Genomic DNA, 23,796 nt, shown 5'->3' with positions numbered 1-23,796 from the left:
AGGTCAACCCTGTTATGTGAACTGAACTCTCATTTTAATATGGTGAAACTATTCCTTTAAGAAAAAATTGTTTTAACAAGAAACATTGAACATTTAATAGTTCTTAATTTTGTGTCCATCATAACACATCAACCCTGTTACCCATAAATAGATAAGCTAGAAATGTTTTAACAAGTTTAGAAAAATGGCAGTCTATTCTTGGAATCACCCAGGTATACTAATAATGGAGTGGTTTTACAGTATAGCACATTTCAAGTGCTATACACTGTCAAGGGGAGGGGAATTCACTCCCAACATTTTCTGGTTTGAATACTATTTTTTCAGATGGTATTATAAAATCAAGGTGGATATGTGAATTGTTAAAAAACAACAAAAAAAACAGTGCATTTACATAGTACGTTTGATCCTTCAAAGATAGTTGCTTATTTTGGGTTGGTTTAACTTGTTGCAGTTTGAATAACATTTTCAGAAATAAATACATGCATTTAGTTACGTGTTAATTTTGATCAGTATTTAACCGATTTCAACACAGGACACACACATATTACGGAGAGGGAACAAAGTCGTCATTGTGTATTAAAACTCATTCCATGCAGACGTTTACCACCCATATCAAGAGCAATGTCGTCATCCAGCCCACACTACAACTTCCACTAAATGTAAATTCCTCCTCATCACTCTGTTCTTCACTTCCATTTAAACGGGAACTGAGATTGATGGTTCTTTTCTATTGTTGTCAACAGGTGAATAAAGTGTTCTTTTTTTGCCACAAGACTCTCTGTTTCTGAAGGAAGTTAGAATAGGAAACTCCCAAATGACAGCACAGCTGCTTCCAGTTAGCAGCATCCCACTCTACATACCACTACTGGCTTGCCTCTGAAGCTAAGCAGAGTTGATCCTGGTCGTTCCCTTGATGGGAGAACAGGTGCTGCTGGAAGTGGTGTTGGAGGGCCAGTAGGGGGCACTCTTCCCCCTGGTCTAGGGAGATGCCCAATGCCCCAGAGCAGTGAAGGGGACATTGCCCTGTGTACGGTGATGTCTTTCGGACAGGACATTAAAAGGGTGTCCCGACTCTCCGTGGTCATTTAAAAATCCCATGGCACTTATTGTAAGAGTAGGGGTGTAAACCCCGGTGTCATGGCTAAATTCCCAATCTGTTCCCATTCGGTCGTTGCCACTTAATCATTCCCAATTGGCATATACAGTATCACTTTCCACCTAATAGCTGATGTGTGGCGAGTTGCCGTGCATCACCCAGGTGGGTGGCAGACATTGGTGGGGGATGAGGTGAGTTTAGCCCTCACCTTGTGAAGTGCTTTGAGTACCACAGTTGGTAGAAAGCTATATAAATCCAGATATGGTTAGTTATTTAATCGTGGCAGTCTCAGACTAAAGTATGTAGGAAACGACAGAGCTGCGGAATTATTTAGTGTCAGTCATCAGGCTAGTAGTTTATTACAAAAAAATAGAAATTCTAGTTTGCACTGATGATGCCCTATGCTGATGTCACAGTGGGATAGTCTGACTGAGGCTGGTGGGAGGAGCTATAGGATGACAGGCTCATTGTAATGGCTGGTTTGAAATGAATGGAACGGTATCAAACATGGAAACCACATGATTTCCATTCCAGCCATTACAATGAGCCTGTCGTCCTATACCTTCTCCCACCAGCCACCACTGTCCACTACACTGGTAAACGTGATATAGGGGAATTATCATTTTTGTTCAGGAAGTCTAGCTTAACCACCCCAAGACAGACAGGCAGACAGATGGAGACACACACACTGTCTAGTGATCTGTCTTCAGTCTGATTTCAGTCTTGTCTCTTGTGTGATTTGTGTTGTAAAGTTAATGACAGCATGCCAGTGGTATACCCTGTGTGTGTACAATATTATTATTATTAAATATAAGGGGGTATCAAATAATCTGCCAATATAGGATGGTAGTTGGCAGAGAAACTAATACCACTGACAGTGTGTCTGTGGTAGATACAGTGGAAGTGAGAGAAGGGGCCCACTAGTGGAGTTGAAAGGGATGTCGAGGTTGCCATAGTGATCTGAAGCTGATACCTACTAACAACAGGAAAAAAAGACCAACATCACTTTCACATAATAGTTCACAACATTTGGACAATATTGAACTGTTTGTATACCTATAGTATTATTATTTTGTAAATATAAGGGGGCATCAAATCAACTGCCAATATAAGGAAGTAGTGGGCAGAGAAACTTATACCATAGACATTGCAGAGGAGGTTATTGGGAGGAGCTATAGGAGGACTGGCTCATTGTGATGGCTGGCATGGAATTAATGGAACAGACTCAGATATGTGGTTTACTTATGTTTGATGTGTTTGATACCATTTAATTTATTTCATTCTAGCCATCACAAATGAGCCCGTCCTCCTACAGCTCACCCCACCAGCCACCTCTGGGACATTGGTATACAAACAGTTCAATATTGTCCAAATGTTGTGAACTATTAGGTGACAGTGAGGTTGATTTGTATTATTTCTGTTGATAGTAGGTATCACTATGGCAACCTCACCATCCCTCTCAATTCCGCTAGTGGGGCCCCTGCTCTCACTTCTACAGTATCTACCACAGACACACTGTCAGTCAATCAAAGTTCACTTCTCTGTCAGAGGGGAAAATTGTGGAACCTCACGGCGTAATCTCCATCTCCAATCATCGCTGTCCCTTTAATTGTCCCCGCCGCCGTGGGAGAGAGTTTGCGCGTGCTTGTGGGCCGACAGCAGGAGAGGTCGAGAGAATGCTGGGACCGTGGAGCTCGCGCCAATGGACTTGGACACGAGCTGGGCTTTCCGGTGATGGAGAAGGGCCGGTCTGTTGACGGGTAAGAGAGCGACCGAGCCTACTTCTACGAACACCGTCTTGATTTTAGGGCATCGTTAAAAAAAATAGATGATTCAAAATGCGTATTTTTTGTGTCTGAGAGGCTTAATTCTTATGTAATGTAGAGATATATACAGCCACGGATAGGAGAAGTAGCTTAATCCCCCTACCCGTGGTCGCACATCGTTTCTACCCTACGAGGTCTGACACGGGCTGGGTGGAATACATCTATGACCATGACTGTCTCATTAGGCCTAAGTGTTTCCACTTCTGAAGGGATATTCGACAGGTTGTTGGATTGAGAGCCGTTACATCTCTTATCAGGCATCACCCAGCATCATGCCAAGCGTGCTGTAATATAAACTGTAGCAGTTTTCCCAACGCGCTACTGCTGTGGTCAACTCAGATACCGCGAATGAGTTATTCTGTGGAGTGGGGTGTAACGAAGCTACGTGTAGCTGCAGAACTTTGGGAATATTGAGATTTTCTTTTGGATCGATATAGGAAGTGATTTCAACATCATCCAGTCCATCAACCCAAAATGATTGAAATTTGACTGACATGTCATGGTACGTAAACTTTCTCCGCTCTGGGTAGAATTGATGCACAAGCGCCGAAAAAATATTGTCCCCAGTATCGGGAAGGGGATTTCAGTTTTTCTTCAATATGATGTCGTTTTTGATATTGCGGATCACATTAGGTACCAACAGGTTTATTTACGATACTTTAGCACAAAGCTGACCTTTGAATGTTAGAGTTTTTTTCAAAGACAATTGATTTCGCGTATCATTGGATGTAGTCTAGGAAAACACTATAAGCGAAATGTTAAATATTGAGTTATATGATACTAGATTATGATTATAATATTATGCAGGGTCGATTGCTGTCAGATAGCGTTTATTGTCTCTCATCCATTGATGGAAAGCGGATTGACAACTCGTGAGATTGACACATATCTAAACCAATGGTCTAGCCGTAGATTACCTCAACGTCCGATCTTCTTAGATAAGAGGAGGGATTTCTGGCACGGATTTGCATAGTATCCGCTTCCCGGGCAGTCCTTTTCAGTGGAAAAACGCAAAACCGACCTTAGATCTGTGTCAACGCGGAAGCAGCTGAGCTATGAGGGCACTTTCAACCGTACCGAAACGCAGTGTTTTTGCCGCTTAAAAACGGACAGTAGGACCTGGGGGATGTTGGTAGGCTTCAGTGGTGTAAAGTACTTAAGTAAAATACTTTAAAGTACTATTTAATTGTTTTTAAAAAATGGGGATATTTGTACTTAACTATTTATATTTTTGACTACTTTTACTTCACTACATTCCTTAAGAAAATATTGTACTTTTTACTCCATACATTTTCCTTGACACCCAAAAGTACTCGTTACATTTTGAATGCTTAGCAGGACAAGAAAATAGTCAAATTCAGGCACTTGACAGAACATCCCTGGTCATCCCTACTGCCTCTGATCTCTGATCACTAAACACAACATCCTTTGTTTGTAAATGTTGTCTGCATTTTGAAGTGTACCCCTGGCTATCCGTCAAATAAAAACAACAAGAAAATGGTGCTGTCTGGTTTGCTTAATATAAGGAATATGAAATGATTTGTACTTTTAATACTTAAGTATATTTTAAACCAAATACTTTTACTTTGTAAAATTATACTCAAGTATCTTGTTTTTTTTCTCAAGTATTAGAGTTGGGTACTTTATCACCACTGGAAGCTACTGTTTATGTTAGCAGCTGCTTTATTCTCTCTCAATGCCAAATATTTTCTTGGAATAATAGAGAAAGGGACATTTATCAGCGAGCACACAATTAAACACTAACTTTCACTCCACCCACAAGGCAAGAAATCTTTCAAATCTTCTCTTTCCTTGCTTACCCTGTCTCCATCTCTCTCTTCTCACTTACCCTGTCTCCATCTCTCTCTCCTCACTTACCCTGTCTCCATCTCTCTCTCCCCACTTACCCTGTCTCCATCTCTCTCTCCTCTCTTACCCTGTCTCCATCTCTCTCTCCCCACTTACCCTGTCTCCATCTCTCTCTCCTCACTTACCCTGTCTCCATCTCTCTCTCCTCACTTACCCTGTCTCCATCTCTCTCTCCTCACTTACCCTGTCTCCATCTCTCTCTCCTCTCTTACCCTGTCTCTCTCTCTCTCCTCACTTACCCTGTCTCCATCTCTCTCTCCTCTCTTACCCTGTCTCTCTCTCTCTCCTCACTTACCCTGTCTCCATCTCTCTCTCCTCACTTACCCTGTCTCCATCTCTCTCTCCCCACTTACCCTGTCTCCATCTCTCTCTCCTCTCTTACCCTGTCTCCATCTCTCTCTCCCCACTTACCCTGTCTCCATCTCTCTCTCTCCTCACTTACCCTGTCTCCAGCTCTCTCTCCTCACTTACCCTGTCTCCAGCTCTCTCTCCTCACTTACCCTGTCTCCATCTCTCTCTCCTCTCTTACCCTGTCTCTCTCTCTCTCCTCACTTACCCTGTCTCCGTCTCTCTCTCTCTCTCCTCACTTACCCTGTCTCCATCTCTCTCTCCTCACTTACCCTGTCTCCATCTCTCTCTCCTCACTTACCCTGTCTCCATCTCTCTCTCTCTCCTCACTTACCCTGTCTCCATCTCTCTCTCTCTCTCTCCTCTCTTACACTGTCTCCGTCTCTCTCTCTCTCTCTTCGCTTACCCTGTCTCCATCTCTCTCTCTCTCTCTCTCTCCTCTCTTACCCTGTCTCCGTCTCTCTCTCTCTCCTCACTACCCTGTCTCCGTCTCTCTCTCTCTCTCTCTCTCTCTCTTCGCTTACCCTGTCTCCATCTCTCTCTCTCTCTCTCTCTCCTCTCTTACCCTGTCTCCGTCTCTCTCTCTCTCCTCACTTACCCTGTCTCCATCTCTTTCTCTCTCTCCTCTCTTACCCTGTCTCCGTCTCTCTCTCCTCACTTACCCTGTCTCCGTCTCTCTCTCTCTCCTCACTTACCCAGTCTCCAGCTCTCTCTTCTCACTTACCCTGTCTCCGTCTCTCTCTCTCTCCTCACTTACCCTGTCTCCATCTCTCTCTCTCTCCTCACTTACCCTGTCTCCATATCTCTCTCTCTCCTCACTTACCCTGTCTCCATCTCTCTCTCTCTCCTCACTTACCCTGTCTCCATATCTCTCTCTCTCCTCACTTACCCTGTATCCGTCTCTCTCTCTCCTCACTTACCCTGTCTCCATCTCTCTCTCCTCACTTACCCTGTCTCCATCTCTCTCTCCCCACTTACCCTGTCTCCATCTCTCTCTCCTCACTTACCCTGTCTCCGTCTCTCTCTCTCCTCACTTACCCTGTCTCCATCTCTCTCTCCTCACTTACCCTGTCCCCATCTCTCTCTCCCCACTTACCCTGTCTCCATCTCTCTCTCCCCACTTACCCTGTCTCCATCTCTCTCTCCACTTACCCTGTCTCCATCTCTCGCCACTTACCCTGTCTCCATCTCTCTCTCCTCACTTACCCTGTCTCCATCTCTCTCTCCTCACTTACCCTGTCTTCATCTCTTTCTCCTCTCTTACCCTGTCTCCATCTCTCTCTCTCCTCACTTACCCTGTCTCATCTCTTTCTCCTCTCTTACCCTGTCTCCGTCTCTCTCTCTCCTCACTTACCCCGTCTCCATCTCTCTCTCCCCATTTACCCTGTCTCCATCTCTCTCTCCTCACTTACCCTGTCTCATCTCTTTCTCCTCACTTACCCTGTCTCCATCTCTCTCTCTCCTCACTTACCCTGTCTCCAGCTCTCTCTCCTCACTTACCCTGTCTCCAGCTCTCTCTCCTCACTTACCCTGTCTCCAGCTCTCTCTCCTCACTTACCCTGTCTCCATCTCTCTCTCCTCTCTTACCCTGTCTCTCTCTCTCTCCTCACTTACCCTTTCTCCGTCTCTCTCTCTCTCCTCACTTACCCTGTCTCCATATCTCTCTCTCTCCTCACTTACCCTGTCTCCATCTCTCTCTCTCTCCTCACTTACCCTGTCTCCGTCTCTCTCTCTCTCCTCACTTACCCTGTCTCCATATCTCTCTCTCTCCTCACTTACCCTGTCTCCATCTCTCTCTCTCTCCTCACTTACCCTGTCTCCATATCTCTCTCTCTCTCTCCTCACTTACCCTGTATCCGTCTCTCTCTCTCCTCAGTTACCCTGTCTCCATCTCTCTCTCCTCACTTACCCTGTCTCCATCTCTCTCTCCCCACTTACCCTGTCTCCATCTCTCTCTCCTCGCTTACCCTGTCTCCATCTCTCTCTCCTCACTTACCCTGTCTCCGTCTCTCTCTCTCTCCTCACTTACCCTGTCTCCATCTCTCTCTCCTCACTTACCCTGTCTCCATCTCTCTCTCCCCACTTACCCTGTCTCCATCTCTCTCTCCACTTACCCTGTATCCATCTCTCGCCACTTACCCTGTCTCCATCTCTCTCTCCTCACTTACCCTGTCTCCATCTCTCTCTCCTCACTTACCCTGTCTTCATCTCTTTCTCCTGTCTTACCCTGTCTCCATCTCTCTCTCTCCTCACTTACCCTGTCTCATCTCTTTCTCCTCTCTTACCCTGTCTCCGTCTCTCTCTCTCCTCACTTACCCTGTCTCCATCTCTCTCTCCCCATTTACCCTGTCTCCATCTCTCTCTCCTCACTTACCCTGTCTCATCTCTTTCTCCTCACTTACCCTGTCTCCATCTCTCTCTCTCCTCACTTACCCTGTCTCCAGCTCTCTCTCCTCACTTACCCTGTCTCCAGCTCTCTCTCCTCACTTACCCTGTCTCCAGCTCTCTCTCCTCACTTACCCTGTCTCCATCTCTCTCTCCTCTCTTACCCTGTCTCTCTCTCTCTCCTCACTTACCCTTTCTCCGTCTCTCTCTCTCTCCTCACTTACCCTGTCTCCATCTCTCTCTCTCTCCTCACTTACCCTGTCTCCATCTCTCTCTCTCCTCTCTTACCCTGTCTCCATCTCTCTCTCCTCGCTTACCCTGTCTCCGTCTCTCTCTCTCTCTCTTCGCTTACCCTGTCTCCATCTCTCTCTCTCTCTCTCTCTCCTCTCTTACCCTGTCTCCGTCTCTCTCTCTCTCCTCACTTACCCTGTCTCTGTCTCTCTCTCCTCACTTACCCTGTCTCCGTCTCTCTCTCTCTCCTCACTTACCCTGTCTCCAGCTCTCTCTCCTCACTTACCCTGTCTCCATCTCTCTCTCTCTCCCTCCCTCACTTACCCTGTCTCCGTCTCTCTCTCTCTCTCTCTTCGCTTACCCTGTCTCCATCTCTCTCTCTCCTCACTTACCCTGTCTCCGTCTCTCTCTCTTTCTCTCTTCGCTTACCCTGTCTCCATCTCTCTCTCTCCTCTCTTACCCTGTCTCCGTCTCTCTCTCTCTCTCTTCGCTTACCCTGTCTCCATCTCTCTCTCTCTCCTCACTTACCCTGTCTCCATCTCTCTCTCTCCTCTCTTACCCTGTCTCCATCTCTCTCTCCTCGCTTACTCTGTCTCCGTCTCTCTCTCTTCGCTTACCCTGTCTCCATCTCTCTCTCTCTCTCTCTCCTCTCTTACCCTGTCTCCGTCTCTCTCTCTTCGCTTACCCTGTCTCCATCTCTCTCTCTCTCTCTCTCTCCTCTCTTACCCTGTCTCAGTCTCTCTCTCTCTCCTCACTTACCCTGTCTCCATCTCTCTCTCCTCACTTACCCTGTCTCCGTCTCTCTCTCTCTCTCTCTTCGCTTACCCTGTCTCCATCTCTCTCTCTCCTCACTTACCCTGTCTCCGTCTCTCTCTCTCTCTCTTCGCTTACCCTGTCTCCATCTCTCTCTCTCCTCTCTTACCCTGTCTCCAGCTCTCTCTCCTCACTTACCCTGTCTCCATCTCTCTCTCTCTCTCCTCACTTACCCTGTCTCCGTCTCTCTCTCTCTTCGCTTACCCTGTCTCCATCTCTCTCTCTCTCAATTCAATTCAATTCAATTCAAGGGCTTTATTGGCATGGGAAACATGTGTTAACATTGCCAAAGCAAGTGAGGTAGACAACATACAAAGTGAATATATAAAGTGAAAAACAACTAAAATTAACAGTAAACATTACACATACCGAGGTTTCAAAACAGTAAAGACATTACAAATGTCATATTATATATATATATATACAGTGTTTTAACAATGTACAAATGGTTAAAGGACACAATATAAAATAAATAAGCATAAATATGGGTTGTATTTACAATGGTGTGTGTTCTTCACTGGTTGCCCTTTTCTCGTGGCAACAGGTCACAAATCTTGCTGCTGTGATGGCACACTGTGGAATTTCACCCAGTAGATATGGGAGTTTTTCAAATTTGGATTTGTTTTCGAATTCTTTGTGGATCTGTGTAACCTGAGGGAAATATGTCTCTCTAATATGGTCATACATTGGGCAGGAGGTTAGGAAGTGCAGCTCAGTTTCCACCTCATTTTGTGTGCAGTGAGCACATAGCCTGTCTTCTCTTGAGAGCCATGTCTGCCTACGGCGGCCTTTCTCAATAGCAAGGCTATGCTCACTGAGTCTGTACATAGTCAAAGCTTTCCTTAATTTTGGGTCAGTCACAGTGGTCAGGTATTCTGCCGCTGTGTACTCTCTGTTTAGGGCCAAATAACATTCTAGTTTGCTGTTTTTTTGTTAATTCTTTCCAATGTGTTAAGTAATTATCTTTTTGTTTTCTCATGATTTGTTTGGGTCTAATTGTGCTGTTGTCCTGGGGCTCTGTAGGGTGTGTTTGTGTTTGTGAACAGAGCCCCAGGACCAGCTTGCTTAGGGGACTCTTCTCCAGGTTCATCTCTCTGTAGGTGATGGCTTTGTTATGGAAGGTTTGTGAATTGCTTCCTTTTAGGTGGTTATAGAATTTAACGGCTCTTTTCTGGATTTTGATAATTAGTGGGTATCGGCCTAATTCTGCTCTGCATGCATTATTTGGTGTTCTACGTTGTACACGGAGGATATTTTTGCAGAATTCTGCGTGCAGAGTCTCAATTTGGTGTTTGTCCCATTTTGTGAAGTCTTGGTTGGTGAGCGGACCCCAGACCTCACAACCATAAAGGGCAATGGGCTCACTTACCCTTTCTCCATCTCTCTCTCTCTTCTCACTTACCCTGTCTCCGTCTCTCTCTCTCCTCACTTACCCTGTCTCCGTCTCTCTCTCTCCTCACTTACCCTGTCTCCATCTCTCTCTCTCTCCTCACTTACCCTGTCTCCGTCTCTCTCTTTCTCTCTCCTCACTTACCCTGTCTCCGTCTCTCTCTCCTCACTTACCCTGTCTCCATCGCTCTCTCTCTCCTCACTTACCCTGTCTCCATCTCTCTCTCTTTCTCTCTCTCTCTCTCTCCTCACTTACCCTGTCTCCGTCTCTCTCTCCCCTCACTTTCTCTCTCTCTCTCCTTACTTACCCTGTCTCCATCTCTCTCTCTCTCCTCACTTACCCTGTCTCCATCTCTCTCTCTCTCCTCACTTACCCTGTCTCCATCTCTCTCTCTCCTCACTTACCATGTCTCCATCTCTCTCTCTCCTCACTTACCCTGTCTCCATCTCTCTCTCTCTCCTCACTTACCCTGTCTCCATCTCTCTCTCTCCTCACTTACCCTGTCTCCATCTCTCTCTCTCCTCACTTACCCTGTCTCCATCTCTCTCTCTCTCCTCACTTACCCTGTCTCCATCTCTCTCTCTCCTCTCTTACCCCGTCTCCGTCTCTCTCTCTCTCCTCACTTACCCTGTCTCCGTCTCTCTCTCCTCACTTACCCTGTCTCCATCTCTCTCTCTCTCCTCACTTACCCTGTCTCCATCTCTCTCTCACCTCTCTTACCTGTTTCTGTCTCTCTCTCTCTGGTCTGGGAGGGTGTCTCGCTGGTCTGGGAGGGTGTCTCGCTGGTCTGGACGGGTTGTCTATTGATCTGTTGCTCCTGTGTTAGGTATTGGGGCTGTGTTTGAGAGTGATGTTCTATAGAGTCTGGGCGAAGGTGTGCACTGCTGCCTTGAATAGGTGGACCTGGTCATAGAGGTTGTTCAAGTCCAGGGTGGAGTGGTGGGCCAGGTAAACATTTGGTTTTGAGGCACAATCACGGGAAATACTTGAGTTTACCCACTGTATGGTAGCAGGGTGGAAGTCTTTTCGTGGTAGCAGGGTGGAGATAACCACTTGTGCGTTGGGGAAAGTAGAAGAAGCTTTTTCAATCACTCCCTTCAGTGCTGTGGCCACCCTTTTCTGCTTTGCTCTCAGGTCGTTTGTGCCTGTGTGTATTATTATGTGGCTAGGTGAGCCTAGTTTGGCCTCAGACAGAAGGTCTAGGGTGCGCTGGGTGTTTGAACACCAGAGTTTAGACACACTGTGTTTTGGAAAAAGTTTTTTTTCTTCCATATATTTCCCATTTGAGTCCATAAGGAGAACAATCTGTGTCTTGTGTATGTCCTCAGTGGGTGTGGGGGGGTTGTCAGAAGGGCTATCAGGGTGGCTGACAGGGGGGTTGCTCAGCCGGGGTGAGAGCAGCTGGGCTTGGGGTTCTTCATTTGTCTGTTCTGCTGTGATGTCGACGCTATGGTCAGGGTCTGGTGTGGACTGTTCTGCTGTGAGGTCAAGACTTTTGTTTGGAGCTGAGGTGGGCTGTTCTGCTGGCTTCTTTGTGGGGGTGGCCACCTCTCTAGTGGTTTGTTCTCTGTCACACGCCATCCCCCTAAACCTCTCCTCCAGCAGTCTGATCCTCTCCTCTAGTGCTCTGTTCTTCTCCTGCTCTTGTTTTTTATAATGTTGAAGTCCACAGTCCAGAGTGCAGATATGTCACTCTCCATCTCCAGCTCTCTAGGTCTAGTTAAGGGGGTGTTGTTGTGCTGGACTGTTGTCTGGGTCTGTGCTGACTGGAGTGTAATCACCTGCTGTTCCAGCTCCACCTGCCTTACCTCCAGCTGGGTAAATGTATCCTTCATTTCAATGAGGGGGTAGTACTCTGTGCTGGGAGGTTTACTTTCCACTTGGGGTTGCTCGTCTGTGGGGTTATATAATGAAGAGGTCAGGTCTGACCCGCTCTGGGTGGGGGTATCTTTCTCAAGGGAGAGCTTCTCCTGCTGGGCTAATTCCTTGATTAGTTGAAAGTCCAGCTGAAACTGTTTGGTGTTGCCCTGTACCATTACTGTTCCAGACTTATAGAGATTTATATTAGCTGACTCAGAGTCCTTGTTGTCTAGTATCCTGAGTTTCCACCCCTCGGTAACACCTCCCCTCTTAACAGAGGGGTGTGCTAATATAGCACTGTACCAAGCCAGGGGATGGTCTGTGTGGAAGATGTTCCTATTTTTATAATAGTCAGCAAAAAGTCTCTTGATTTTCCATAAGGAGCTTCATTTTGTAATCTTTTCTTGCCTTATCATTCTTTACATACACAGGGTACTGTATTTGAATTACCTCTGAACAGCGGGAGGCAGCTTCTAAAGCCTCTCCATTTGGTTGGAGTAGACTGTTCGACTCTCCTGCCATTGTTGGGAAAGGGCTTTGACACCTCTCACTTGACACGTCAGTGCTAGTTGAAGTTGTATCAAGCTTGGCAGAATTAATTTAGCATTTAGTCCGAATAAAGTAATGTAGTGTATTTTTCTTCTTGGCTTTTGGAAATAAAATATAGTTTCAGACTAAACATTACTCACTCAGTTCCAGGTTGGATGGTGTTTTCAGGTTTCTGTTGTTTTCCAGAGAATTTGCTGTATAGAATAATAATCCTTGGTAGTTGTAAACCTTCCAGGTGATTCCGTAATTCTGTCCAAAATCAGGTTGTAGGTTTTGAGTTTTGATTTGGAGTGAAGGTTATGTTGTAGAGGGTAGCATCCTGTATATGTCCCTGACAAAAAATCCAAGTTTATCTAACTCTAAATCTATACCCTGACCTCTAGCCTGCTCTCTCTCTCTCTCTGTCCTCGCTTACCCTGTCTCTCTCTCTCTCCTCTCTTACCCTGTCTCCGTCTCTGTCTCTCTCCTCATTTACCCTGTCTCCATCTCTCTCTCTCTCTGTCCTCGCTTACCCTGTCTCCATCTCTCTCTCTCTCTCTGTCCTCGCTTACCCTGTCTCCATCTCTCTCTCTCTCTGTCCTCGCTTACCCTGTCTCCATCTCTCTCTCTCTCTGTCCTCACTTACCCTGTCTCCATCTCTCTCTCTCTCTGTCCTCACTTACCCTTTCTCCATCTCTCTCTCTCTCTCTCCTCACTTACCGTCTCCATCTCTATCTCTCTCTTTCCTCACTTACCCTGTCTCCATCTCTCTCTCTCTCCTCACTTACCCTGTCTCCATCTCTCTCTCTCTCCTCACTTACCCTGTCTCCATCTCTCTCTCTCTCCTCACTTACCCTGTCTCCATCTCTCTCTCTCTCCTCACTTACCCTGTCTCCATCTCTCTCTCTCCTCACTTACCCTGTCTCCATCTCTCTCTCTCCTCGCTTACCCTGTCTCCATCTCTCTCTCTCCTCTCTTACCCTGTCTCCATCTCTCTCTCTCTCCTCACTTACCCTGTCTCCGTCTCTGTCTTTCTCCTCTCTTACCCTGTCTCCGTCTCCGTCTCTCTCTCCTCTCTTACCCTCTCTCTCTCTGTCTCTTTCTCCTCGTTTACCCTGTCTCCATCTCTCTCTCTCTCCTCTCTTACCCTGTCTCTGTCTCTGTCTCTCTCTCCTCTCTTACCCTCTCTCTCTCTGTCTCTTTCTCCTCTATAACCCTGTCTCCGTCTCTGTCTCTCTCCTCTCTTACCCTGTTTCTGTCTCTCTCCTCTCTTACCCTGTTTCTGTCTCTCTCCTCTCTTACCCTGTCTCCGTCTCTGTCTCTCTCCTCTCTTACCCTGTCTCCGTCTCTGTCTCTCTCCTCTCTTACCCTGTCTCCGTCTCTGTCTCTCTCCTCTCTTACCCTGTCCCCGTCTCTCCCCTCCCCACTTACCCCGTCTCTCTCTCTCTCTCTCTCTCTTTCTGCTCGCTTACCTTGTCTCTCTCACTCTCTCTCTCTCTCTCTCTCTCTCTCTCTCTCTCTCTCTCCTCACTTACCCTGTCTCTCTCTCTCGCTCCTCGCTTACCCTGTCTCTCTCTCTCTCTCCTCGCTTACCCTGTCTCTCTCTCTCTCTCCTCGCTTACCCTGTCTCTCTCTCTCTCCTCGCTTACCCTGTCTCTCTCTCCTCTCCTCGCTTACCCTGTCTCTCTCTCTCTCTCCTCGCTTACCCTGTCTCTCTCTCCTCTCCTCGCTTACCCTGTCTCTCTCTCTCTCTCTCTCCTCTCCTCGCTTACCCTGTCTCTCCCTCTCTCTCTCTCTGTTTGCTTACCCTGTCTCTCTCTCTCTCTCTCTCTCAATTCAATTGACTTTATTGACATGGCAAGTTCATTATTACTTACATTGTCAAAGTGTACATGTCGAAAAATAAAATAAAAATATATACAGTGCCTTGCGAAAGTATTCGCCCCCCTTGAACTTTGCGACCTTTTGCCACATTTCAGGCTTCAAACATAAAGATATAAAACTGTATTTTTTTGTGAAGAATCAACAACAAGTGGGACACAATCATGAAGTGGAACGACATTTATTGGATATTTCAAACTTTTTTAACAAATCAAAAACTGAAAAATTGGGCGTGCAAAATTATTCAGCCCCTTTACTTTAAGTGCAGCAAACTCTCTCCAGAAGTTCAGTGAGGATCTCTGAATGATCCAATGTTGACCTAAATGACTAATGATGATAAATACAATCCACCTGTGTGTAATCAAGTCTCCGTATAAATGCACCTGCACTGTGATAGTCTCAGAGGTCCGTTAAAAGCGCAGAGAGCATCATGAAGAACAAGGAACACACCAGGCAGGTCCGAGATACTGTTGTGAAGAAGTTTAAAGCCGGATTTGGATACAAAAAGATTTCCCAAGCTTTAAACATCCCAAGGAGCACTGTGCAAGCGATAATATTGAAATGGAAGGAGTATCAGACCACTGCAAATCTACCAAGACCTGGCCGTCCCTCTAAACTTTCAGCTCATACAAGGAGAAGACTGATCAGAGATGCAGCCAAGAGGCCCATGATCACTCTGGATGAACTGCAGAGATCTACAGCTGAGGTGGGAGACTCTGTCCATAGGACAACAATCAGTCGTATATTGCACAAATCTGGCCTTTATGGAAGAGTGGCAAGAAGAAAGACATTTCTTAAAGATATCCATAAAAAGTGTTGTTTAAAGTTTGCCACAAGCCACCTGGGAGACACACCAAACATGTGGAAGAAGGTGCTCTGGTCAGATGAAACCAAAATGTAACTTTTTGGCAACAATGCAAAACGTTATGTTTGGCGTAAAAGCAACACAGCTCATCACCCTGAACACACCATCCCCACTGTCAAACATGGTGGTGGCAGCATCATGGTTTGGGCCTGCTTTTCTTCAGCTTGGACAGGGAAGATGGTTAAAATTGATGGGAAGATGGATGGAGCCAAATACAGGACCATTCTGGAAGAAAACCTGATGGAGTCTGCAAAAGACCTGAGACTGGGACGGAGATTTGTCTTCCAACAAGACAATGATCCAAAACATAAAGCAAAATCTACAATGGAATGGTTCAAAAATAAACATATCCAGGTGTTAGAATGGCCAAGTCAAAGTCCAGACCTGAATCCAATCGAGAATCTGTGGAAAGAACTGAAAACTGCTGTTCACAAATGCTCTCCATCCAACCTCACTGAGCTCGAGCTGTTTTGCAAGGAGGAATGGGAAAAAATGTCAGTCTCTCGATGTGCAAAACTGATAGAGACATACCCCAAGCGACTTACAGCTGTAATCGCAGCAAAAGGTGGCGCTACAAAGTATTAACTTAAGGGGGCTGAATAATTTTGCACGCCCAATTTTTCAGTTTTTGATTTGTTAAAAAAGTTTGAAATATCCAATAAATGTCGTTCCACTTCGTGATTGTGTCCCACTTGTTGTTGATTCTTCACAAAAAAATACAGTTTTATATCTTTATGTTTGAAGCCTGAAATGTGGCAAAAGGTCGCAAAGTTCAAGGGGGCCGAATACTTTCGCAAGGCACTGTATTTATATATAAATAAATGGTGGGACCAACAGCAATAATAATAGTAGTAGTGGACATGGGATTACCATTAACAACAACTACAAAAACAATATTAATGAGAACAACAATACATTAAAGCAATGGTAGTAGACCAGTGTCAACATGACTGAGAAGACACATGACATGGTATGAAAGACAAAACAAAACAAGATGGGAAATATTATCAACATTACTTTGCACTTTTCACTGGCTGTCCCTCAGGTTGTGGCAGGAGGACACATATTTGGCTGCCAAAACTGCACAATTTGGCTTTTCACCCAATAAATATTAGATTTTTTCTTCATCTTTTATAGTTTCAAATTCTTTGTATTGAATTATAATTTTGGGAAAGAAATATTCTCTTAGGTCTGTGTATTTGTCACAGTGTAATAGGAAATGCAGCTCTGTCTCTACCTCTCCCCTGGAGTAGAGTGAGCACAGCCTGTCCTCTCTGGGCAGCCAGGTGTGTCTGTGACGACCGTTCTCTATAGCCAGACTGTCCTCTCTGGGCAGCCAGGTTTGTCTGTGACGACCGTTCTCTATAGCCAGACTGTCCTCTCTGGGCAGCCAGGTTTGTCTGTGACGACCGTTCTCTATAGCCAGACTGTCCTCTCTGGGCAGCCAGGTGTGTCTGTGACGACCGTTCTCTATAGCCAGACTGTCCTCTCTGGGCAGCCAGGTTTGTCTGTGACGACCGGTCTCTATAGCCAGACTGTCCTCTCTGGGCAGCCAGGTGTGTCTGTGACGACCGTTCTCTATAGCCAGACTGTCCTCTCTGGGCAGCCAGGTGTGTCTGTGACGACCGGTCTCAATAGCCAGACTGTCCTCTCTGGGCAGCCAGGTTTGTCTGTGACGACCGTTCTCTATAGCCAGACTGTCCTCTCTGGGCAGCCAGGTTTGTCTGTGACGACCGGTCTCTATAGCCAGACTGTCCTCTCTGGGCAGCCAGGTGTGTCTGTGACGACCGTTCTCTATAGCCAGACTGTCCTCTCTGGGCAGCCAGGTGTGTCTGTGACGACCGTTCTCTATAGCCAGACTGTCCTCTCTGGGCAGCCAGGTTTGTCTGTGACGACCGGTCTCTATAGCCAGACTGTCCTCTCTGGGCAGCCAGGTTTGTCTGTGACGACCGGTCTCTATAGCCAGACTGTCCTCTCTGGGCAGCCAGGTTTGTCTGTGACGACCGGTCTCTATAGCCAGACTGTCCTCTCTGGGCAGCCAGGTTTGTCTGTGACGACCGGTCTCTATAGGCAGACTGTCCTCTCTGGGCAGCCAGGTTTGTCTGTGACGACCGTTCTCTATAGCCAGACTGTGCTCACTGAGTCTGTACCTAGTCAATGTTTTCCTCGGTTTTCTATCAGTCACAGTGGTCAGATAGTCTGCCACCATGTACTGTCTCTTTAGAGCCAAATAGCATTGAAGTTTACTTAGATTTTTTGTGGTGTCTTTTCAATAGGTGATATATTTTTATTTTTGTTTTGTGATGATTTGGTTGGGCCAGATTTTCTGACTGCTGTCCTGAGGCTCTATGGGGTTGGTTTGGGTTGGTGAACTGAGCCTCAGAACCAGCTGGCTGAGTGCTGTCCTGAGGCTCTATGGGGTTGGTTTGAGTTGGTGAACTGAGCCTCAGAACCAGCTGGCTGAGTGGAATCTTCTCTTGTTTCATCTCTTCACATTGTAGAGCTGTGTGATGGAATGTTTTGGGGTCACTTGTTTTTAGGTGGTTGTAAAATTTGAAGACTCTTTTTTCTATTCGAATGAGGAGGGGGTATCGGCCCAATTCTCTACATGTGTTATTTAGAGTTTTTCTTTTGCACTTGCGATACAGTCTTGCAAAACTCTTCAAGCAGTATTTCAATTGGATGTTTGTCCCATTTGGTAAATTCATAATTAGAGATTGGACCCCATACTTCACTGCCATATAGAGCAATTGGTTCTATAACTGATTGAAAAAGTTTGAGCCAGATTCTAATTGGAATTTCGATTTTGATGTTTCTTTTAATGGCATAGAATGCTCTTCTTGCTTTGTCTCTCAGCTCATTCACAGCCACGTGAAAGCTACCTGTGTTGCTGATATTTAGTCCTAGATATGTGTAGTTTTTGGTGTGTTCTAATAGAACTGTGTCCAAATATAATTTATATTTGTCATCCTTATTTCCGGACCTTTTTTGGAATATCATTATATTTGTTTTGTTTTAGGTTAACGGTCAGAGCCCAGGACTGACAGAACCTGTGGTTAACGGTCAGAACCCAGGTCTGACAGAACCTGTGGTTAACGGTCAGAGCCCAGGTCTGACAGAACCTGTGGTTAACGGTCAGAACCCAGGTCTGACAGAACCTGTGGTTAACGGTCAGAACCCAGGTCTGACAGAACCTGTGGTTAACGGTCAGAACCCAGGTCTGACAGAACCTGTGGTTAATGGTCAGAGCCCAGGTCTGACAGAACCTGTGGTTAATGGTCAGAACCCAGGTCTGACAGAACCTGTGGTTAACGGTCAGAGCCCAGGTCTGACAGAACCTGTGGTTAACGGTCTGAGCCCAGGTCTGACAGAACCTGTGGTTAACGGTCAGAGCCCAGGTCTGACAGAACCTGTGATTAACGGTCAGAGCCCAGGTCTGACAGAACCTGTGGTTAACGGTCAGAGCCCAGGTCTGACAGAACCTGTGGTTAACGGTCAGAGCCCAGGTCTGACAGAACCTGTGGTTAACGGTCAGAGCCCAGGTCTGACAGAACCTGTGGTTAACGGTCAGAGCCCAGGTCTGACAGAACCTGTGAAGACGATCTAGGTGCTGCTGTAACCCCTCTTTAGTGGGAGACAGCAGCACCAGGTCATCTGCGTACAGCAGACACTTGATTTCAGTGTTGTGTAGGATGATACCAGGTGCTGCCGGATTCTTCTAATGTTTTTGCCAATTCATTAATGTAGATGTTAAATAGTGTTGGACTTATTGGGCAGCCCTGTTTTCACTCCCCGTCCCTGAGAGAAGAAGTCTGTTTGCTTGTTGTTAATTCATTAATGTAGATGTTAAATAGTGTTGGACTTATTGGGCAGCCCTGTTTTCACTCCCCGTCCCTGAGAGAAGAAGTCTGTTTGCTTGTTGTTAATTCATTAATGTAGATGTTAAATAGTGTTGGACTTATTGGGCAGCCCTGTTTCACTCCCCGTCCCCGAGAGAAGAAGTCTGTTTGCTTGTTGTTAATTCATTAATGTAGATGTTAAATAGTGTTGGACTTATTGGGCAGCCCTGTTTCACTCCCCGTCCCCGAGAGAAGAAGTCTGTTTGCTTGTTGTTAATTCATTAATGTAGATGTTAAATAGTGTTGGACTTATTGGGCAGCCCTGTTTCACTCCCCGTCCCCGAGAGAAGAAGTCTGTTTGCTTGTTGTTAATTCATTAATGTAGATGTTAAATAGTGTTGGACTTATTGGGCAGCCCTGTTTCACTCCCCGTCCCCGAGAGAAGAAGTCTGTTTGCTTGTTGTTAATTCATTAATGTAGATGTTAAATAGTGTTGGACTTATTGGGCAGCCCTGTTTCACTCCCCGTCCCCGAGAGAAGAAGTCTGTTTGCTTGTTGTTAATTCATTAATGTAGATGTTAAATAGTGTTGGACTTATTGGGCAGCCCTGTTTCACTCCCCGTCCCCGAGAGAAGAAGTCTGTTTGCTTGTTGTTAATTCATTAATGTAGATGTTAAATAGTGTTGGACTTATTGGGCAGCCCTGTTTCACTCCCCGTCCCCGAGAGAAGAAGTCTGTTTGCTTGTTGTTAATTCATTAATGTAGATGTTAAATAGTGTTGGACTTATTGGGCAGCCCTGTTTCACTCCCCGTCCCCGAGAGAAGAAGTCTGTTTGCTTGTTGTTAATTCCTTAATGTAGATGTTAAATAGTGTTGGACTTATTGGGCAGCCCTGTTTCACTCCCCGTCCCCGAGAGAAGAAGTCTGTTTGCTTGTTGTTAATTCATTAATGTAGATGTTAAATAGTGTTGGACTTATTGGGCAGCCCTGTTTCACTCCCCGTCCCCGAGAGAAGAAGTCTGTTTGCTTGTTGTTAATTTTAACCGCACATTTGTTTTTAGTGTACGTTGATGTTATCCCTGCAATACCACTTTCTATTAGTTTACAAAAAATACATTTGTGCCAAATTGTTTAATAATTAGAGTGTGGAGGGTGTAAATGTGGTCTGATGTACGATAATTTTTTAGAAATCCAATCTGGCTTCTGCTCAGGACGTTGTGTTCGTCAAGGAAATGATGTAGTCTGCTATTTATAACACTGCAGAGAATTTTCCCCAAGTTGCTGTTAACGCAAATTCCTCTAATTATTTGGGTCAAATTTGTCTCCATTTTTATAGATTGGTGTGATCAATCCCTGGTTCCAAATATCGGGGAAAATACCTGCAGTGAGGATAATGTTGAAGAGTTTGAGTATAGCCAATTTGAATTTGTGGTCTGTATATTTGATCATTTCATTTAAAATACCATCAGCACCACAGGCCTTTTTGGGTTGGAGAGTGCATAGTTTTTCCAATAATTCTTCTTCTGTAATTGGGGTATCCACAGGATTCTGATAGTCTTTGACTGCTGATTCAAGGATTTGTCATTTTTCTTGTATATATTTTTGTTCTGGGCTCTTTGTTATATTGCTGTAGAGGTTTGCAAAGTGATTTCTCCACATATCCCCATTTTGGATAACCAATACCTCTCTCCTCGCTTACACACACTCTCTCTCTCTCTCTCTCTCTCTCTCTCTCTCTCCTCGCTTACACTGTCTCTCTCTCTCTCCTCGCTTACACTGTCTCTCTCTCTCTCCTCGCTTACCCTGTCTCTCTCTCTCTCTCTCTCCTCGCTTACCCTGTCTCTTCTCTCTCCTCGCTTACCCTGTCTCTCTCTCTCTCTCGTCACTTACCCTGTCTCTCTCTCTCTCTCTCTCTCTCTCTCCTCGCTTACCCTGTCTCTCTCTCTCTCCCTCTCTCTCTCCTCTCTTACCCTGTCTCTCTCTCTCTCCCCCTCTCCCCCTCTCTCCTCTCTTACCCTGTCTCCATCTGTCTTCCAGTTTCTCCACTCTCTTTCTCTTCTCAGTACCCATCTCTCTCTCACACTTTTTTATTTCATCTTCATCATCCCTCTCTCCCAGTTTCTCCACTCCTCCATCTATTTCTGTAACCTCACGCTGTCTCCCCTCATTCTCTATCTCTCTATGTGGTTATACATGTGGGTTTAATTAGGGGTTGCCTAGACCTAGAGAAAGCTTTTCAGCATAGAGTAGAGGCCCACTCCCACTCTGAACCCAATACCACAGGATTCCTGCCTGCTTAGACCTGTCTAAGATCTCACTTCTCAATTGAAATAGCACAGTTCTCTCAGGGGTGATATTGTCTGTGCTGGTGTGATTTTGTTGATTGGCGCCATCTTTTCTCTTCCTCTTTCCATCTATTTTCATTTCCCTCCCTCCCTCCTGCTCTCTTCCACAGTATCCATGGTACCCTCCAGTGTGGCAGTGAGCTCCAGAATAGTGACCAGCCTGTATGAGAGATCAGCAGCCTGCTGTGTTGGAACTGTGACTGTCTCCAACCACCAGTGACAGAGATGAATGTCAGTGAGTAAAACAAATCCTAGTCCAAAAACATAAGGATCCCGAGGACAAGAAAGACGGCACCTCGTTAGACACTTGTTTTTCTTTCTGAGCATGTAGCTGCCATGTTTCCACATTAGAATCCAGCCGTCATCAGAGCAGGATGCATGCCAGTGCCAGGAGCACTGGGCATGGAGAGGGCAGCTCCGCACGTTCAACTAAGTTACAGAAGAACCCGAAGCAGGGGTACCGTAAACTTGGCGTGGCTAGTGGGTCCGGGTCAAAGTCGGCCGGGACAGGGTCAGGGGGTAAAACCTTGTCTATGGAGAACATCCAGTCCCTGAACGCAGCCTACGCCACCTCCGGCCCCATGTACCTAAGTGACCGCGATGCCTTGGCCTCCTCCGGTGGCTACCCTAAAGGAACCATGACTCTGGGGCGAGCCACCAGCAGAACCTCCTACACGGGCCGGACCACAGCCATGGGCAGCAGCCCCAACATCACCACCACATCAGACAGCCAGGGCTATGGGGACCAGAGCCACACCCAGCACCTCCAGGCAGGGGGGCCCTCAGGGCTGCTGAGGCAGGCTGGACGGGGTGGAGAAGGAGCGGGAGAAGACATCCAGGTTCAGCTCAGGGAGCTGCAGAGAGAGAATGAATTGCTGAGAAGAGAGATGGATGGAGAGAGGGATGGGAGAGAAGGGAGGATGAGCTCTTCTGTCAACAGTAGAAAGAACTTCTGGAGCCCGGAGGTGAAAAGTCGAGACAGAGGGATGAGGAAAGAGGAGGGAGCCCTTACATCCATCCTGAAGGAACAGAAGTGGGCCTCTCCAGAGGAGGACCAGGTGAGAATAACCGGGGGAGGGAGGCTTGATTGAAGGCCCATGATGGTCTTAACATGGGGACAAAGCATCCACACCGTCTGCCTGGAGGTTTCTGTGTAAAAATGTATAATGTATCCCAATGGGTTTCTGGGTGTTTTTTTAGACAGATATACACTACCGTTCAAAAGTTTGGGGTCACTTAGAAATGTCCTTGTTTTTGAAAGAAAAGACAAAACAAATCCCCATAAAATAATATCAAATTGATCAGAAATACAGTGTAGACATTGTTAATGTTGTAAATGACTATTGTAGCTGGAAATGGCCGATTTCTTTTTATTTTTATGAAATATCTACATAGGTGCCCATTATCAGCAACCATCACTTCTGTGTTCCAATGGCACGTTGTGTTAGCTAATCCAAGTTTATCATTTTAAAAGGCTAATTGAGTGATTGAGTGACTTAGTGACTGGAACGAATTGCAAAAATAGTTGAAGTTGGAGACTTATATCTCCCTCACCAACTTTTAACATCTGCTATCTGAGCAGCTAATCGATCGCTGCAGCGGTCTGCAGGTCGCAGTTGTAAATGAGAACTTGTTCTCAACTAGCCTACCTGGTTAAATAAAGGTGAAATATATATATATTTTTTTAAATTAGAAAATCCTTTTGCAATTATGTTAGCACAGCTGAAAACTGTTATCTGATTAAAGAAGCACGTTGAGACTGGTGTTTTGCGGGTACTATTTAATGAAGCTGCCAGTTGAGGACTTGTGAGGCGTCTGTTTCTCAAACTAGACACTCTAATGTACTTGTCCTCTTGCTCAGTTGTGCACCGGGGCCTCCCACTCCTCTTTCTATTCTGGTTAGAGACAGTTTGCTCTGTTCTGTAAAGGGAGTAGTACACAGCCTTGTACGAGATCTTCAGTTTCTTGGCAATTTCTTGGCAATTTGACATGGAATAGCCTTCATTTCTCAGAACATGAATAGACTGATGAGTTTCAGAAGAAAGTTATTTGATTCTGGCCATTTTTAGCTTGTAATCAAACCCATAAATGCTGATGCTCCAGATACGCAACTAGTCTAACTGGCCAGTTTTATTGCTTCTTTAATCAGAACAATAGTTTTCAGCTGTGCTAACATAATTGCAAAAGTGTTTTCTAATGACAAATTAGCCTTTTAAAATGACTTGGATTAGCTCACAACCTGCTATTGGAACACAGGAGTGATGGTTGCTGATAATGGGCCTCTGTACGCCTATGTAGATATTCCATAACAAATCAGCCGTTTCCAGCTACAATAGTCATTTACAACATTAACAATGTCTACACTGTACTGTATTTCTGATCAATTTAATGTTATTTTAAAGGACAATTTTTTTTGTGTGCTTTTATTTCAAAATCAAGGACATTTCTAAGTGACCCCAAACTTTTGACCGGTAGTGTACATAAAGACCGTGTGGTAGACACGGCACTCTCACTGTTACC

General features: G+C 45.7%; 1 protein-coding gene across 1 annotated transcript in view; it reads left to right on the top strand.

Moving 5' to 3' along the window:
- The first annotated feature begins 2,715 nt into the window (after positions 1–2,715).
- LOC110518541 (ERC protein 2-like) overlaps positions 2,716–23,796 on the top strand; it is a 488,643-nt gene continuing 467,562 nt past the window's right edge. The window contains exons 1-2 of the mRNA XM_036947561.1: positions 2,716–2,856; positions 21,387–22,334. Coding sequence (XP_036803456.1) covers positions 21,651–22,334 — 684 coding nt within the window. The 5' untranslated portion in view covers positions 2,716–2,856; positions 21,387–21,650. The remainder of the gene's footprint in view (positions 2,857–21,386; positions 22,335–23,796) is intronic.

This window comes from Oncorhynchus mykiss, chromosome 16 (genome assembly GCF_013265735.2).
Source record: "Oncorhynchus mykiss isolate Arlee chromosome 16, USDA_OmykA_1.1, whole genome shotgun sequence".
NCBI lineage: Eukaryota > Metazoa > Chordata > Actinopteri > Salmoniformes > Salmonidae > Oncorhynchus > Oncorhynchus mykiss.
Note: the sequence above shows the minus strand (reverse complement) of the source record. Positions and strands in the feature narration are given on the sequence as shown.